This window comes from Schistocerca nitens, chromosome 7, assembly GCF_023898315.1.
Source record: "Schistocerca nitens isolate TAMUIC-IGC-003100 chromosome 7, iqSchNite1.1, whole genome shotgun sequence".
Classification (NCBI taxonomy): domain Eukaryota; kingdom Metazoa; phylum Arthropoda; class Insecta; order Orthoptera; family Acrididae; genus Schistocerca; species Schistocerca nitens.
In genome coordinates this window covers 312215808-312234735 of record NC_064620.1, presented here as the reverse complement: position 1 = coordinate 312234735, position 18928 = coordinate 312215808, and the positions used below count along the sequence as shown (strand labels likewise).

The 18928-nt window shown below is 40.8% G+C and overlaps 1 protein-coding gene across 1 annotated transcript in view; it reads left to right on the top strand.

Moving 5' to 3' along the window:
• Positions 1-18928, top strand: part of LOC126194821 (trifunctional nucleotide phosphoesterase protein YfkN) — a 202068-nt gene that overhangs the window by 96541 nt on the left and 86599 nt on the right. The window contains exon 7 of the mRNA XM_049933147.1: positions 12154-12276. Within this exon, the coding sequence (XP_049789104.1) occupies positions 12154-12276 (123 nt within the window). The remainder of the gene's footprint in view (positions 1-12153; positions 12277-18928) is intronic.

Genomic DNA, 18928 nt, shown 5'->3' with positions numbered 1-18928 from the left:
CACCACTGGAGGCGGGCTGCACGATGTTGGGGCGTGAGCGGAAGACGGCCTAACGGTGTGCGGGACCGTAGCCCAGCTTCATGGAGACGGTTGCGAATGGTCCTCGCCGATACCCCAGGAGCAACAGTGTCCCTAATTTGCTGGGAAGTGGCGGTGCGGTCCCCTACGGCACTGCGTAGGATCCTATGGTCTTGGCGTGCATCCGTGCGTCGCTGCGGTCCGGTCCCAGGTCGACGGGCATGTGCACCTTCCGCCGACCACTGGCGATAACATCGATGTACTGTGGAGACCTCACGCCCCACGTGTTGAGCAATTCGGCGGTACGTCCACCCGGCCTCCCGCATGCCCACTATACGCCCTCACTCAAAGTCCGTCAACTGCACATACGGTTCACGTCCACGCTGTCGCGGCATGCTACCAGTGTTAAAGACTGCGATGGAGCTCCGTATGCCACGGCAAACTGGCTGACACTGACGGCGGCGGTGCACAAATGCTGCGCAGCTAGCGCCATTCGACGGCCAACACCGCGGTTCCTGGTGTGTCCGCTGTGCCGTGCGTGTGATCATTGCTTGTACAGCCCTCTCGCAGTGTCCGGAGCAAGTATGGTGGGTCTGACAAACCGGTGTCAATGTGTTCTTTTTTCCATTTCCAGGAGTGTATTATATCCAATTCCTCTTTTACCCTTTGCTCCGGTACTTGTGGCTTTCTGGTATGTACATTTCAGTGTGTAGTCTGTGGCTGGTGTGTGCACACATACTTGCACTTTTCTCTCACTCTGCACCCACACTGTCTGACACTGGCATGCATAAATTGTTGCGTTACACTAAGTGTTCCTCTCTAAAACTAACGATATTTACTCTCAAATACAGGGTGTGACTGAAAGAACTTCCCAATATTGGAAGCTAATAAATTCAATGAAGAAAGGCATTGTCTGGGTCACTTGTTACGTTTTATGAGGATAATTATTTTGAACTTCGTTGTAGATCCTCCTCATCTCCTTGTGTCTAACTACTGTGAAGCACAGCTCATCAGCAAAGTGAAGATTTATTTAAAATAATGGAAGTTTCACAAATGAACCACCATTTGCTTTGAAAAATCTGAACTGTGGGTCAAAGCTGGTGAACATGGGAGTGCTTAATACTGGCAGACAAGTGGGCAACATGTATGGTAAAAATGTATCTCAGAAGGGAAAGGCATCAGTGTTGTACCATCTGGTGAACCACATATTACCAGCATAATAATCATGGAGAATTTCACCCAATTGAGGGTGGAAAAAATTCTGTAACACCTCAATCATTATCACTCTTACCAGAGGATTTGCACATTGAGGGTTCTGTACATACTTAATTAAGTATGTAGACAGTTCATCCAGTCCGGGAATCGAGCACCTCAGTTGTTGCCTGTTATCGACATTGATACTCGCAAGATATTGGTTATAGGGATTCCAAGACTTTCAAGAATGTTTTAATTTCAGACTTGAAGTCAGGTAACAAATGATGAACGAAATATTTTTTTTCATATGATACAATTACAAATTAAATGTTTTCTAATTTTTTCCTTTACTTCCACTGTGAAACCTTTCTTCTCGCCAAGTTCATGATCCTATGTGAAGGGAAAGTACTGTATATGTTTCAAGAGTATAATGGCTGTATCTTTTGATTGCATTCTTTTAGAAGCTTATGTTTGTTATACCATCAAGGGATGTGACATAAATTTCAACTTAAGTATGCCTATCCATTCCTGAGAGCAAGGGGTCTTAATAGACGGCCAGACAGATAGTGAGATAACAAATGACAGAATGTTTTTATTTGTGTGATTTAAATACAAATTAACAAATTTCAGACTTTTTCCTTTGGTCATAGTGTCAAATCTTGCTTCTTGATAAATTTCATGATTCTAGGTCAACTGAAAGTACCCTGTAGGTTTTGATGAGTGAGTTTGTGACTATCAAAATATGAGACGTAAATAACTGTACCTCCTGACTGTATTGACTTATAGCTTCACGTTTTTACATTGCCAAGAGACTGTAGATCTTAATATGTGATGTAAGTTTCAAGTTGATATGTCTACCTATTCCTAAGAAATAGGGTTTAGAACCATTGGACAGGCAGGCAGACTGATTGAGACAACAAAGTAATCCTATAAGAGTTCTGTTTTTACTGACGGAGGTAAGAAATCCTAGAAAAAGGGGCAGAGGGGGGAGGGGGGAGCAGAGGTGAGAGGGTCATGAATCCAACACACAAGAGTTAAAAATGGCACACCACTCTGTCATTTTGGTATCATGTGCTGCTCATTAGTGAAATTCACAAGGATTACTACCAGACCAGTATCAGTTTACTGTGTCAGAAAGGTGGAAATGTATGTCATCAAGGAGGGGGAAAAAAAAGAAAAAAGAAAAAGAAAAGGAAAAAAAAACTTCTGTATGCAAGCATTCAGAAGGTGTCAACATATCTTTGTACAGCTTTGACACTCACTTGCCTTCTCTTTTCATCTAGTTGCTATTTTGTGGGGATGCATTTGCAGATTTCAATGCAGAATTCTCCTCGCAGTTCTGTTGGGCAGCAGTTGTGTAGCAATGTGTTTCTGTGAATAACTCCAAGGCCCTGACAGCTGCCCTTTTTCTAAGTCTGTTACGGTGCGAGGATGGCTAGGAAATTTTGTTTCAATGCAGAACCTTTTTTTGTAAAGTTTTCAGCCAACAGTGAATTGTTTTCTTATCCCTCCTAACACACTCCCACCCACCCACCGAGTACAAAGCGGGCAGGAGATGCACACTATGTTACTATCAGCAGCCACCATGTTTTGGTAGTTTCTTCAGAAATAAATGCTCAACATTTTTCCAGATGTCCCATTGTGTCCACCGGAAACAGCCCATACATTGCTCTTTGATGACATACTCCTCACCACTGTATGAACCCCCACCCAAACCTATGTCCCTTCCAAATCAGTGTGTTCTGTCTGATGTTTATGTATGTAATCTCTATATGTCTATTTCTGATGTGCCACACACTGTACATGGATTTTGTATAATATATCTTAGTTTCATGGTGTTACAGTAATGCTTGTAATTCTTCTGAACATTCTTACTTGCAATAGGGGCTGTCACCCATCTGTCCTGAGGAAGTGATGCAGTTTTTAAATTTCAACATAGAAGAAAGTTTTTGCATAAAGAAAGATTACTGCTTATCAAAAGTTTCATAACAGTTTGTCTGTTGTTGATGTAGTGTGTGAAGAAGATGGTAAAGGAATATGTGCTTATAATTTTATCAGTGTTGTAGAAACAGTTACCAGAGATAAGTATAATATGGCACTCATAGCATAGCTGTTATTAATATAAAGATGATAACATTTTTTTGTGTCATTTGCAATTAAAAGGTAATTGTTTCTTCGACTACTTCAGTTCAAAAGTTAAATTCAGAATTTTGAATTTGGTCTTCATGTACTTCATCAGAAATAATTCTGATGGAATCCTGCTGTTACTGCATGTGACTTCTTCTGTGTATAATCATCTTGTTATTTGGCTGGTGGTGTCAGGATGATGTAGTGGAGTGACTGAAATGTTTTTTTGCAAATACAGGAAACAGCAGCTGAAGGGCTGATACCAGAAACTGCCATGATTCTAGCTGTTACACTATTTTGTGATTTTATTAAATTCTATTTGCTTGGAACTCTCAGGAACACTTTTCCATAAAATGCACAGTAATTACTTACTTTATTACTAAAAGATGACAATCTATACTAATTACCACAACTTATCTGTTAGTAATAGTACAACCATAGCAATGAAATGGAATTCAAATGGCCACATCAAGAATTCCATATATTAGAACCTTATGCATCCTGGCATTTGTCTCATCAGGCTTATTGTAATCACTCAGTCTACAACAGTACCATTCAGAAGAGACTACGAGGTGCATCTAAGTTCTAAGGCCTCCGATTTTTTTTCTCCGGACTGGAAAGAGATAGAAACATGTGCATTGTTTTAAAATGTGGCCGTGTTCATTGTCAATATGTCCCACAGATGGCAGCACCGTACGGCAGATGGAATTTTACCGCCAGCGGTGAGAATGAGAACTGTTTTAAATACTTAAAATGGCAACGTTTTCCTTACTTGAACAGCGTGCAATCATTCGTTTTCTGAATTTGCGTGGTGTGAAACCAATTGAAATTCATCGACAGTTGAAGGAGACATGTGGTGATGGAGTTATGGATGTGTCGAAAGTGCGTTCGTGGGTGCGACAGTTTAATGAAGACAGAACATCGTGTGACAACAAACCGAAACAACCTCGGGCTCGCACAAGCCGGTCTGACGACATGATCGAGAAAGTGGAGAGAATTGTTTTGAGGGATCGCCGAATGACTGTTGAACAGATCGCCTTGAGAGTTGGCATTTCTGTGGGTTCTGTGCACACAATCCTGCATGACGACCTGAAAATGCGAAAAGTGTCATCCAGGTGGGTGCCACGAATACTGACGGACGACCAAATGGCTGTCCGTGTGGCATGTTGCCAAGCAATGTTGACGTGCAACGACAGCACGAATGGGACTTTCTTTTCGACGGTTGTGACAATGGATGAGACGTGGATGCCATTTTTCAATCCAGAAACAAAGCGCCAGTCAGCTCAATGGAAGCACACAGATTCACCGCCACCAAAAAACTTTCGGGTAACCGCCAGTGCTGAAAAAATGATGGTGTCCATGTTCTGTTACAGCGAGGGCGTAATCCTTACCCATTGCGTTCCAAAGGGCACTACGGTAACAGGTGCATCCTATGAAAATGTTTTGAAGAACAAATTCCTTCCTGCACTGCAACAAAAACGTCCGGGAAGGGCTGCGCGTGTGCTGTTTCACCAAGACAACACACCCGCACATCGAGCTAACGTTACGCAACAGTTTCTTCGTGATAACAACTTTGAAGTGATTCCTCATGCTCCCTACTCACCTGACCTGGCTCCTAGTGACTTTTGGCTTTTTCCAACAATGAAAGACACTCTCCGTGGCCGCACATTCACCAGCCGTGCTGCTATTGCCTCAGCGATTTTCCAGTGGTGATAACAGACTCCTAAAGAAGCCTTCGCCGCTGCCATGGAATCATGGCGTCAGCGTTGTGAAAAATGTGTACGTCTGCAGGGCGATTACGTCGAGAAGTAACGCCAGTTTCATCGATTTCGGGTGAGTAGTTAATTAGAAAAAAAATCGGAGGCCTTAGAACTTGAATGCACCTCGTAATATTGTGTGTCAACTTTGTAAATAATTAGAAATGAGGTAACAAGTTAATGAATATTAGAGGCATTGAGTTGTCGAAAGGCACACAAATAGTACTTAAAAACTTTGCTAGATTCCAGGCATCTTCTCTCTCTCTCTCTCTCTCTCTCTCTCTCTCTCTCTCTCTCTCTCTCTCTCGTGCGCGCGCGCACACACATTCCTACCCTTCGTCAACCATACCCCTCCTTCTCTGCCTCTTTTCTCCCTTCATCCACTCCACCCAACACAACCCCCCAGCCAGTATGCCTACAGAACTGCAGTCCCAGTATTGTGTATTCAGCTGGCACAGTGTGGCTGTACAGGTGTGCATGTGCGTGCACGCTAGCTTGGAAAAAGATTCATCTGAAAACTATTAAAAGTTGCTCTTAAGCTATTTACATTCTGCCAGAACTTTCTGTGTTCTATTTATATAGCACCTAGGGTCAAGTCTGTTTTATATAATGAAAATATTTAGTTGAACTGAAATTTTTGAAAACCATATTCAGAAAAATAGCCAAAGTCCCAGCAAATGGATGTCAGATTGTCCAAGTTTTAGAGCACATGGTGTTTCAGAGTGAATGTCCAGGTTTTAACACTTATGTACCATTTATTATATTCAACTCACAATTATAAATAATACATAAACTGAAAGAATAAATCAAACAGTTTTCCTTTCAACTGTTCAATGCGACCACTGTTCATCACACTGCACACATCGAGGTGAGAGGCAAGTTCTTCCCAAACCGTGATCAGTATATGTGTGTGTGTGTGTGTGTGTGTGTAGTAATTGTTGCAACAGCTACTTCAGTTCTGATTCTAAATTCAAGCAGAGGAGCTGGTAATGGAGGCACATACACATGATCCTATATGAAAACCCAAAGGTGAAAATCACATTGTTGTCAGGTCTGGTGAACTTAGAGAGAATGTGAAATGAGCTCTGTGATCAGGCCCCTTGCGGTGAATCCAGCAGTTGGGTACAACGTAGTTTAACCAATCGTGTGCTGAGTTATGCCTATTATCTTGCTGCCAAGTAAAGTTCTGTGATTTAGCTTCTTCCAGTTGAGGAAATAGCCACAGTTCTAGCGCATCAAGATAAGAAACACCAGTTACAGTTGCTTCACCAAAAAGGAAAGACCCATAAACTTTCCACCGGGATATGACACAAGAAACATTCAATTTAGGAGGGCCTCATTGGTACTGTACCATGTCGAGGGGATTTGCTGACCCCCAGATGCGCACCTTATGTGTGTTCACATTTCCACTTATGTGAAATGTCAATTCATCATTGGAAATGAGACTATCCACAAAATCTGGATTGTGATGCAGCAACATTTCATTTTCAAAGTTGACAAGTAAATCATACTGTGTAGCCTTTAAAGATTGTAACAACTGCAAATGATAAGGATGTATTTGTAAGTGACTCCTTAAGCCTCCATACAAATGTCACTGTAGGTGCTTCTTCAGAAAATGTCTTCCAAACTGATTTCTCAGGGCTATGTGTGAAACTCTTTCTCACTCGTTCATTTTGCTACTAGTAAAGTAGCAGCAAGTGACACAGACAAATATATGTTGACAAGCTGTGACATGGTCGCGAATAAAAATGTGTGTTGAGTGTTTTTAGTGCAGAAAATTTAATACATCAATATTTTGTAGAAGTTATTGCACTGGTGGCAATTGTTCTTTATTCATTTTTCTGTGGTTCAGATAGTGTGATGGAAATGTGCTGAGCTTACTCATTGTTGTGTGCATGTGCAAATCTCATCCTCCCTGTTGCAACATATAAGGGGAGTTCAAAAAGAAATGAGCCAGAGGTATAATTACAGAAACCAGTACCTGTTTGTTAGAAGTATTGACTCTAGCTGTTGAGACACTTACCTAACTGTGACACAAGGTGGTGAATGGCTGCCTCATAAAATTCCCGGGGCTGCGATGTTAACCAGTTCCTCACTTACAGATGGATGTTGTCGTCCACATGAGTGCAGGAAAGGTTATGCTGGCTTTCTTCTTTGACCAAGATGGCCACCTTCTGATTCACTTCCTGCTGCACGGGACAACAGTGAATGCCCAGTATTACTTGCAAACCTTGACCACCCTTCGCCAAGCTATCAAATCAAAACAACTGGGTAATTTCACCTGTGGGGTCATTCTGCTCCACAACAGTGCAAAGCCTCATACAGCCAACAAAGTCACGGCACTCCTACAGAAATTGAAATAGGAGGTTCTCAGCCACCCTCCTTACAGTCTGGACCTCTCTCCCTGCGATTACGCCATTTTTGGTCCCCTTAAAAAGGTTCTGAGGGGCAAACAATTCACCTCGGATGACGTTGTCCAGCTGTATGTGTGGAACTGGTTAACATCGCAGTCCCGGGAATTTCACGAGACAGCCATTCACCGCCTTGTGTCACAGTGGGACAAGTTTCTCAACAATCAGGGTCGATACTTCTAACACACAGGTACTGGTTTCTGTAATTATGTCTCCGGCTCGTTTCTTTTTGAACACCTCTTATGCAACAGAGAATGAAAAGCAGCATCAGCCATCATGGCAGAGTCTTACAAAGAATACAGGGTGGCACATGATAAGTCACCAATTGAATTTTGATCCTACAACTATACTATTGGGCAATAGCTTTCAAATTGTGCACTCAACTTGGTGCAGTTCATAGAAATTATGTGAGATGTCATTGTAAGTTCATCACTTCCGTTGTGGGTCCACCATTTCAGTTGGATGGTTGGACAGAGGACGGTTGACCATTGCACAAAAGGTGTTACTGTGTTACTGTTCGTGGCGACGAACAGTGTTAGATTGACACAGAGAAGGTTTCGTGCTCATTTCGGCACATGGTGGGCTCCCAGCCCATAGACAATACACAGATTACATAAAAAATTTGAGGATACTGGATCTGTTCTGGAGTGTCAGCGGCCACATGCACATACCATACAGTCGCCACAAAATATTGAAGCAGTTTGAGTGGCTTTGACTCTTAGTCTGAGTAAATCAACAGGAAGAGCCAGTGCAGAGTTGGAAATTTCACGCCAATCTGTGCAAATAATTATTCAATCTGACCTTCGCTTGTATCCATACAAGATGATTGTGGCACATAAGCTTACTGCAGGAGATAAGGAGTGGAGACTGCAGTTTGCAAAGTGGGCAATCGAGCAAGACCAAGAGGCAGTGCTACACAACACATTGTTTTCTGACAAAGTTTATTTTTACGTGAACCGTGATGTGAACAAACAGAATGTTCGATTCTGGGCACATGAACCTTAGCGAATAATCCACACGAAAGACACCGACGGGGAGAAAGTGTGCGAGTGGGTCGGGATGTCAAGCCATGGAATCATTGGTCCGTTCTTCTTCGATGCTACATTAACTGGTGAACACTATTGACACATGCTGCGAAACCAGTTCTTTCCTCAACTCATGGCCTCACATCTTCCACTGCAGACTCAGTTGTTCATGCAGGATGGAGCGTGCCCCCATAGTGCTAACGTTGTGCTTGATTTCCTACACAAAAGACGTGGCCTAAGGGTATTGTCAAACAGATTTCCAGAACATTATGTGGGACGAGGAATGTGACCGCCCCGCAGCCCAGACATTAACCCACATGACTTCTTCCTTTGGCGGTTGCTTAAAGAGAACCCAAAAATGCAGTGCAACTTAGAGCCATCATTGTGGAGTTATGCCGCACCATTCCAGAATATTTGTCGGAGAGTTGTCACAAATGCACGTGTCTGACTTGAAGAAGTTGTAAACCAAAATGGCAGTCATATTGAACATGTGATTCATTAGGTTGTATTTCCAAACTGTATTCTTTACTTCTACATCAATAGTTTACAAATCTTGTCAACAACTTATTGTGTGCCTCCCTGTATGAAGTTAATAGGGTTAAATTACTGAAAAAATTTAAAATTTGCGTTTGTAATATGAAATAATTCTGATTCACCTACAACATAATTGCATACATTTAAATAAGAACTATGTACACATATATTGGATATCATAGCAAGATTATAAACTGATATTATAATTTTTGACAGATATTCAAACTGACTATTAGTACCCAAAGAAGGACAGTCTTTTAACTTGGTGGTGACATGTTTATAGAAGTGGCCAAGATTCTGTCATGCTTCAGTATCAGATTACATGAAATTCTGAAGTCATCTGTCTTCTATTGTAGGCATAATGGAAGGCATTTCCTTGACTGCAGTGTGAGGAAATGTAAGCAAAACTCAAAAGGGCCTCCTCATTATCCTCCTCCAGCAACATCTGATATCATTCCAGTTCTAAGAATCCACATCATGTAGGGTGCTTCAGGGTGTAACAACTGCTGCATTCATGAACCAAAAGTTCTGATGGTACTTGTTACAACCATTCTGGATTGATTAGGTTGGTAAAACACTAAGGATATTGCGTAAAGGAAGATTGTGACATTGTCTTCTATGTACAATTTGTTGTTACATTACTAATTTGTTGTTACTTTACTATCAGAATTGCCGGAGAATAAGGTACGTGGAACTCAGTAATAAACCTTCAATACACCAACGTGTGTCTTTTGTTCCAAACAAGATGCATAAAACACAGAAATAACTTAGAATAATCATTAACCAAACAAGTATAGGAAATATATCTACTTGTGAGATATCAGGAAAGTGGCAGACTTACAAAAATGTAGGTAATCACTTGCTTCAGAATCTGGCAATCGTTTCTTCAGCAAAAGAGAGATGGAAAGGCTTTGAGGGAAGATAGTGTACAATGATAAATGATAAGTTGCTAGATAGAATGGGTAAGGTGGCACAACAGGACAAGATGAAAGGGACATCAGCAACATTGTTCTATAATGGTTCCCTCGACCCGAGCTACTGGGTGTCTTTGGTGTCTAATTCTTCTTGTATCCTGTTTCTGTCAACTTTTTCCATTCTCTTTTCTTGAATGAATGAACTCTAGGTTCTATAAGTTATGAGTCTCCAAGCCTGTGTTGGTCTGTTAGTTTGCTGCCATCTGGTAAGTAGATATTACTTTGAGGTGTATTATAGCTTTCCATTGCTGATATAGCGGTAGGTAACACAGCCATATCAATAATTAAGAGAAAAAACTTTACCCCCAGCTAAAATTAAATAGTCTTCATTTTATTTTAGCATTGTTGACGAAGTCACTCCCTGAGTGGCTGTTTGCTTCATGAGTCATGCTAAATGTCCCTGTTTGACAGAACACAATTTTGTGAGTCAGCTATGTCAACAATACATAGTTATATAATGTGCATATCACATATGTATAAGTATCAGATACATGTCTCGAAATTGTTAATGTCTAAATAAAATGAAGACCTTTTAATTGCAGTCAGAGGCAAAGTGTCTTTTCTAAAATTATTTTGAGATTCAGTTATTCTACTTTTTTCATGGTATATGCTGTGGCAACTACATTTGATAAGTCGAAACTGTGTGCTGGAATTGATTATGGATACACAGTCATCATTTGCTCTTTCAGAGCACACCTCATGTACCAAGTAGAAAACTACAACTTGCCTCAGGTCTCTCCTCATTTTTTCACTTGTCTGTGGCAAGTTGAAGCTATGCACTCATCCATAAGGTGTGCTCAGGAAATGCAATTGGTAATACATTACCTTCAGGTGTGATCCCCAGTCTGGCACCCAGTTGTGACTTGTCATATATAATCAGCATGGATATTATTTGCTTTATCTGTTATTACATTATGGATCATTTATTTCCATATAGTGTAGCACACACAAATTGCAACAGCAGAAAATGAGAGTGCATTGAGTTCAAGTAAAGGCAGTAGCAGCATTTTCATGTATATTGTCAGACAAGTTTAGAATTTAGATAATAATTGAGGTGGTTATGGTGCAGTTAATATGTTAATTCAAGTACTGTTAAGACACTTTCATCATAAACATTCTTAATGGCTCAGGTTGGATAAAATGCTTTATGAAAATGGTGTAGTTACTTTTTGATTGAAAACTTTTCTCTTGGTATAGCTAATTTTCCATCATGGAAGTAAATATTCTTTGTAGCTCTTCTTTCTTGACAAGTGAATGAACATAGTTCTCTTTTCCACCAATCCCCCTTCTGTGTTCATTTCTGGTATTTGACCTTAGTTCTTCTTTTTCTTTTCTTCTCTCTCTCTGAAGCTGATTTCTGATGTTGAAAGATGTGCTTCAAAAGTGAATTCCTAATGGAACTTAAATGTTAATTTAGTAAGTGAATTCTATTGGCATCTAGTCAGCATTCTTACCCTCTCGTTCTACAAATCTATGATATAATATCCTGATTGATCCAAATATGCTGGATCCCTGTTTAAAAACCATGCACTATCACAGAAGCTGAAATTGAGGATATCGCTTCAGAAGTGCAGACATTGAGCGTTAGAGCCAGAGTACTTCATACTGAACTGGTTTTCTTTTTGTGTGTTGAGTTGGTATAATACTGCTAAAACTTTCTGAGATGGTAAGTCTTAAAACAGGAATCATCTTAATTCTGTGCTTCTTTTCATTTCCACAATCTCTATAGTACTGATTGTGCTAACTTTATGAACAGACAACATATTGATCCTATTGTTTGGAGAACTGAGTAAACCTACAGTCACAAACCACTTTGGGTGTTGCATGTGCTTCAGTCTGAAATATTGTTGACAGTTGGAGAGGGAGTGATGTGAAATAGTAAATTGTTGAATTTATACACTTTATATGCAGTGTAGACTCCTTGATTATTTGTGTGAACTTCAAACAAATGAGTGTTATATAGATGTTCTTTTCAGATTATTATTATGTAATGTAACTAACATATGTTGTGTTCAGTAATTTGTATTTTCACACAACAGGTCTTGTAACATAAATAATTGCACTTCTGTTGCATTTTTCAACTATGCTCAGTCAAATTTATTTACTATTTCAGGGTTGTGACTATGTTATAGCACTCACTCATATGAGAATGCCAAATGATGTTAAACTTGCTGAAGCTGTTGAAGAAATTGATTTGATTCTGGGAGGACATGATCACATTTATGACATTAGACAGGTAAATTAGTTGGATTTTCTTTTGCAAAACAGCTAATACGTGTGTGTGGTTTTATAACAATGTGTGACTGTTTTCATGTCCCTGAACCCTCTGCACCTGGGTACAAAATAGGCCCAGAAATGAGTAACTTATATCATCGGTCTGTCATTCAAGTGATGGGTAATGTACAAGATGATTCTAAATCCCATATACTGAAATGTGCCTTTAACACATTTACTTACTTTGAAGTACTGGTACTTTGATGGCAGGTGTCTAGGTGCTTGCAACTAAATATATATATTGAAATATTACTGCCTGAAATCCTAAAGACATACAAATTGAAACATATATAACACACTATGTATTGAATTCCAACAATATGGAAAGGATAGATTGCTACTCACCACATAGAGGAGGCATTGAGCCACAGACAGAAACAGTGGAAAAGAAAGCTAGAAATATTTGAGCTTTTGGACAAAGTCCTTCCTCAGAAGTAGACTTCTCACACTTTCACACAACTCACTCAACTACGGCTACTATTTATGGGTGTTAAGGTCTGACTGACTGTCTGATGTGTGCAGGTGGAAGGTGTTGGTAAGGAGGAGGCATGTGGCTAGGGAGAAGGGGTATACTAGGGTAGAGAGGGGATATACTAGGATAAATGTGGGGGAAGATGCTGCTGCTGCCTGTGGGAGTGTGCAGGGATGTGGTGTGGACAGGACAGGGCTGATATAATCCGTTCATCATAAGAATGAACCTGATGTAAACATTGCGCTATGTATTCTTCTGTGTTTGCTGGAACCTCATTGAATGTCCGTTTCACGTGGGACTGCAGCCAATCTGTCTTGAGTACTGTCAAGTACGATAAAAAGGGTATGTTTTGTGCTGTGCATTACGCACACATTGACTTAGCAGTAACGTGGGACAACAGCTTTACCGGCACATTTAACTTGGATAGCACTGGCCGGTCAGCTGGTACAGCTAGCCTGCATTGACGTGACCAGCTACAGTTCACACATAAAAAGAGACAAGAAGAGGAGCAATACAGCTTCGAATGCCATTTAATTTTTGAGCAGAATGAAATAATACACTGCAAATCTCCCACAATATACTGCTTAGACGACTAGACAAAACCGCAACACGTTGATCATTTTTAGCTAATGTACTATTGTAATTAAAGACAAGAATGTTGAAAATTCCTGACTTAACGACAGGGTAATTTTTCTGCCTAAGCTGTGTGTAACGTAAGAGAGTATTGAAGGATTTCACCAACAGTTAAATACTGAACCCACTGAAGGTATTACTTAAAGTCAGTTGTCTGGTAATCTCTTAGCTCCTTCCTTATCCGAACCCGAGAAATACATTTCAGTTCTGGAAGTGTCACCTGCTACGTTGATAACGAGCCTGTCAACAACAGAATCCATTAAGCCAACCAGGTGCAGCATTTTCTCTTCTTCTTTTATGATGAGCCATTCTATATCCCGTCAGCGTTTGGCAGAGACGTGTGAATAGGCTGCGTGCATTAGTTCCAATTCGTCTGACAGCTTAACAGTCTTGTTATTTCTCGGACCAAATCTTGCAGCTTGGTTCCAGATCAGTTCTGTTGGGTTCATATTGTAATGGTACAGTGGCAAATGTAAAGATGCAGAATTTGTATGATGTGCTTGATGCTGTGAAAATGATTGTTTTTCATATTTCTACAATACTTATCTATCTCTGTGGTATTAAACGATGGACACAGTCCAAATAAAGAGGATTTGGTTTTTCATTTTCATCTTAAAAAATTAAATTGTTATGTTTTCTTAATTTAAACAACTTTTATGAACAGTCTTTCATAAAACATCAATAATTAAGAATTTGTATTTGAAATGAAAACAGGAACTTCATGTCCAATATCTAATTAGAAACAAGAAGTAATGCATTATTCATAAAAAAAATTATGATGGAGTTTTATAATTACGAGATGTAGGTATTTCAATCTAAACAATAAAAAAAAAAAAAGATATCGGGGAGATACGAACCAACGCACAAGTAACCACGTTTAGTTCACATTCCCTTATGCTACCGACTGCACCACACATTTAATGTGGGTTTTATTATCAACTGCAGTATAACGGTTGGGAAAACTGTGAAGCCGATTATCTCCATAAATTTATGAAAAACATTAAGAGAAGCCTATTTCTTGGCACTTTTTAACAGTGTTCCACATGCGTGTTTCACTACGGAACAGTGTCGGTTAGGCCGTCAGCGAGAGCAGCACTGCTAGTTCCTGCTACTAATAAGGCGAGTACATCGTTTGCTTGTTACATATTTTTACGAGCTTCAAACAGGAGCGAGTGCAGTAATGGATATGAGCTGTGATCGTTGTGTACAGATGCGATCTGAGTTGGCAACCCTTCGCTCACAGCTCCAGGCTGCTTTGGATTCCGTCACACAGCTTGAGGCTGCTGCCAAGGGACGTCACTGTGGGGGATCAAACTCGGGGGTACGAGGGACGTCGAGCACGTCCCACGTGTCCTCCGATCAGTCCACTGCTGTGGCTGCCCCGGGTACTGCCTGCACTGAGGTTGATCCCTCACCTGTTGTTGAGTGGGAGATCATTCCAAAGTCTGCCAGGCAGCGAAAAACTTTCCGAGGGGCCAATTGTAGGGCCTCCCCCCGTTCGGTTGACGAACAGGTTTCAGGCGTTATCTGTGGCTGACGATGTCTCTGAGCCGGATGCAGTCGTCCACCCTGTTCCGGAGGAAGCGTCTCGACATGCAAAGTCTGGGCATTCACAGAGTATGGAAGTTGGGAGCTCCAACGTTAGGTGCGTAATGGGGCCGCTTAGGAACATGGCTGCCATGGAGGGAAAGGAAGCCAGTGTGCACTCCATGTGCATTCTGGGGGGGGGGGGGGGGGGGGAGTCATTCCGGATGTGGAAAGGGTGCTTCCGGATGCCATGAAGAGTACAGGGTGCAGCCAACTGCAGGTGGTGGCTCATGTCGGTACCAATGACGTGTGTCGCTTTGGTTGGAGCAGATTCTGTCTGGTTTTGGGCGGCTAGCGGAAATGGTAAAGACTGCCAGTCTTGCTTCCAAGATTAAGACAGAGCTCACCATCTGCAGCATCGTTGATAGAACTGACTGTGGTCCTTTGGTGCAGATCCAAATGGAGGGTCTGAATCAGAGGCTCAGGCGGTTCTGTGACCATGTAGGCTGCAAATTCCTTGACTTGTGCCGCCAGGTGGTGGGTTTCCTGGTTCCGATTAATAGGTCAGGAGTCCACTACAAACAGGAGGTGGCTACACCGGTAGTAGGGGCTGGACGGTATTTTAGGTTAGAGGGTCTCAGGGAACCATAGAAGGGATGTCCGTCTAAAAGTGGCAGGTAAAACACAGTAAGGTGGATGAAGAAATGACTGATATTGTAGTTGTGAATTGTCGTAGCTGTGTTGGGAAAGAACCAGGGCTCCAAGCCCTAATAGAAAGCACTGAAGCTCAAATAGTTGTAGGTACAGAGAGCTGGCTAAGCTGGAAATACGTTCAGCCAAAATTTTTCAAACGGTCTAACAGTGTTCAGAAAGGATAGATTAAATACAATTGGTGGTGGAGTATTTATTGCTGTCCGAGGTAGTTTGCCTTGTAGCGAAACTGAAGTAGATAGTTCATGTGAAATGGTGTGGGTAGAGGTTATACGTGACAATTGGACTAAACTATTAATTGGATCATTTTACCGACCACCCCCCACCCGACTCAGAAGATATAGTTGCCGAACAGTTCAAAGAAAACTTGAGTCTCATTTCAAATAAGTACCTTGCTCATACAATTATAGTCAGTGGTGGCTTCAATCTGCCCTCGATATGCTGGAAAAATTGTATGTTTAAAGCCGGCGGCAGGCATAAAACGTCATCCGAAATTGTACTGAATGCTTTCTAAGAGAATTATTTTGAACAATTAGTTCATGAGCCCACTCGAAGCGCAAATGGTTGTTAAAGCATACTTGACCTTTTAGCAACAAATAATCCTGGACAAATAGTGAGTATTGTGATGAATACAGGGATCAGCGACCACAAGGCAGTTGCTGCTAGGCTGAATACCGTAACACCTACAACCATCAAAAAGAAACGCAAAGTATATCTATTTAAAGAAGCTGATAAAAATGCTCTTAACATATTTTTAAGAGACAGTCGTCACTCCTCCCAATCTGATGTTGTAAGTGTAGAAAAGTTGTGGAATGTTTTCAAAGAGAGAGTATTGACAGAAATTGAGAGATATATACCACATAAATTAACAAGTGATGGTACTGATCCCCCATGGTACACGAAACGGGTCAGATCATTGTTGCAAAAGCAAAGAAAAAAGGATGTTAAATTTAAAAGAATGCAAAATCCCCAAGATTGGCAAAGTTTTACAGAAGTTCGAAATACGGCATGTACTTAAATGCGAGATGCTTTTAATAATTTCCACAATGAAATTCTGTCTCGAAATCTGTCAGAAAACCCAAAGAGATTCTGGTCATACATAAAGCACACCAGTGGCAAGAGGCAATTAATACCTTCACTGCACGATAACACCGGGGCACTGATGACAGTGCCACTAAAGCAGATTTAATGAACATGGTTTTCTGAAACTCCTTCACCAAAGAAGACAAAGTAAATATTCCTGAATTCCAATCAAGAACAACTGCTAAGATGAGAAACTTAGAAGTAGATATCCTCGGAGTAATGAAGCAGCTTAAATCAATTAATAAAGGCAAGGCCCTCGGTCCAGATTGTATATCAGTCAGGTTCCTCTCAGAGTATGCTGATAAAATAGCTCAATATTTAGCAATTACATACAACCACTCGCTCACAGAAGGATCTGTACCTAAAGACTGGAAAATTGCTCAAGTCAAACCAATACCCAAAAACGGAAGTAGGAGTAATCCACTGAATTACAGGCCTATATCACTATCATCAATTTGCAGTAGGGTTTTGGAACATATACTGTATTATGAAGTACCTCGAAGAAAATGATTTATTGACACGTAGTCAGCACGGTTTCCGAAAATATCGTTCTTGTGAAACACAACTAGCTCTTTATACTCATGAAGTAATAAGTGCTATCGACAGGGGATGTGAAATTGATTCCATATTTTTTGATTTCCAGAAGGCTTTAGACACCGTTCCTCACAAGTGTCTTCTAACCAAACTGCATGCCTACGGAGTATTGCCTCAGTTGTGCAACTGGATTTCTGATTTCCTGTCAGAAAGGTTAAAGTTCGTAGTAATAGACATAAAGTCATCGAGTAAAACAGAAATAATATCCGGCGTTCGCCAAGGAAGTGATATGGGCCCTCTATTGTTCCTGATCTATATTAACGACATAGGAGACAATCTGAGTAGCTGTCTTATATTGTTTGCAGATGATGCTGTCATTTACCATCTTGTAAAGTCATCAGATGATCAAAACGACTTGCAAAATTATTTAGATAAGATATCTGTATGGTGCGAAAAGTGGTAGTTGACCCTGAATAAGGAAAAGTGTAAAGTTATTCACATGAGTACTAAAAGAAATGAGCTAAATTTCGATTACGTGATAAGTCACACAAATCTGAAGGCTGTAAATTCAACTAAATACTTAGGGATTACAATTACAAATAACCTAAATTTGAACGATCACATAGATAATATTGTGGGTAGAACAAACCAAAGACTGTGATTCATTCGCAGAACACTTAGAAGGTGCAACAGGTCTACTAAAGAGACTGCTTACACCACACTTGTCTGCCCTATTGTGGAGTATTACTGTGCGGTGTGGGATCCGTATCAGGTGGGACTGACGGATGACATCGAAAAAGTACAAAGAAGGGCAGCTCGTTTTGTATTATTGCGAAATAGGGGAGATAGTGTCACAGACATTATATATGAATTGGAGTAGCAATCATTAAAACAAAGTTGTTTTTCGTTGCAACAGGATCTTCTCATGAAATTTGAATCACCAGTTTTCTCCTCCAATTGCGAAAACATTCTGTTGGCACCCACCTACATAGGGAGAAATGATCATCACTATAAAATAAGAGAAATCAGGGCTCGCACAGAAAAATTTAAGTGCTCATTTTTCCCGTTTGCCGTTCGAGATTGGAATGGTAGAGAGACAGCTTGAAGGTGGTTCATTGAACCCTCTGCCAGGCACTTTATTGTGAATAACAGAGTAATCACGTAGATGTAGAAAGCTGCCTCAGCCGATTAAGAAAAACGTTGATGGCTGTTAATACTTTTGAATATCTTAAAGTTTCATTTAACGCAACTTAGTAGTAATATATCTAATACATAAGTAGAACCTACTTTCAAGAGCATAACAACACCAATGTACGTGTGCTATGGCTTCTGACCAATCATTACATTTGTGTTTGTTTACATCATGTTTATTCTTATGATGAATGGATTATAGGTGCAGCATGGAGTTGCTGTGTTGGGGTGGAGGAAGAGGGGGAAAGGGAGGGGGGAGAAGTAGAGAAGAGAAAAGAACTTGTAGGTGGATTGGTGGGATGGGAGGGTGTTTGTAGACTGTAATGGGAGCAGGGAAGGGGATAGACTGGTGGAAGACAGGGATTAACAAAGGTTGAGGCCAGGGGGATATGGGAGCGATGGATATGTTGTAGGAAGAATTTCCACCTGTGGAATTCAGGAAAGCTGGTGTTGGTGGGAAGAA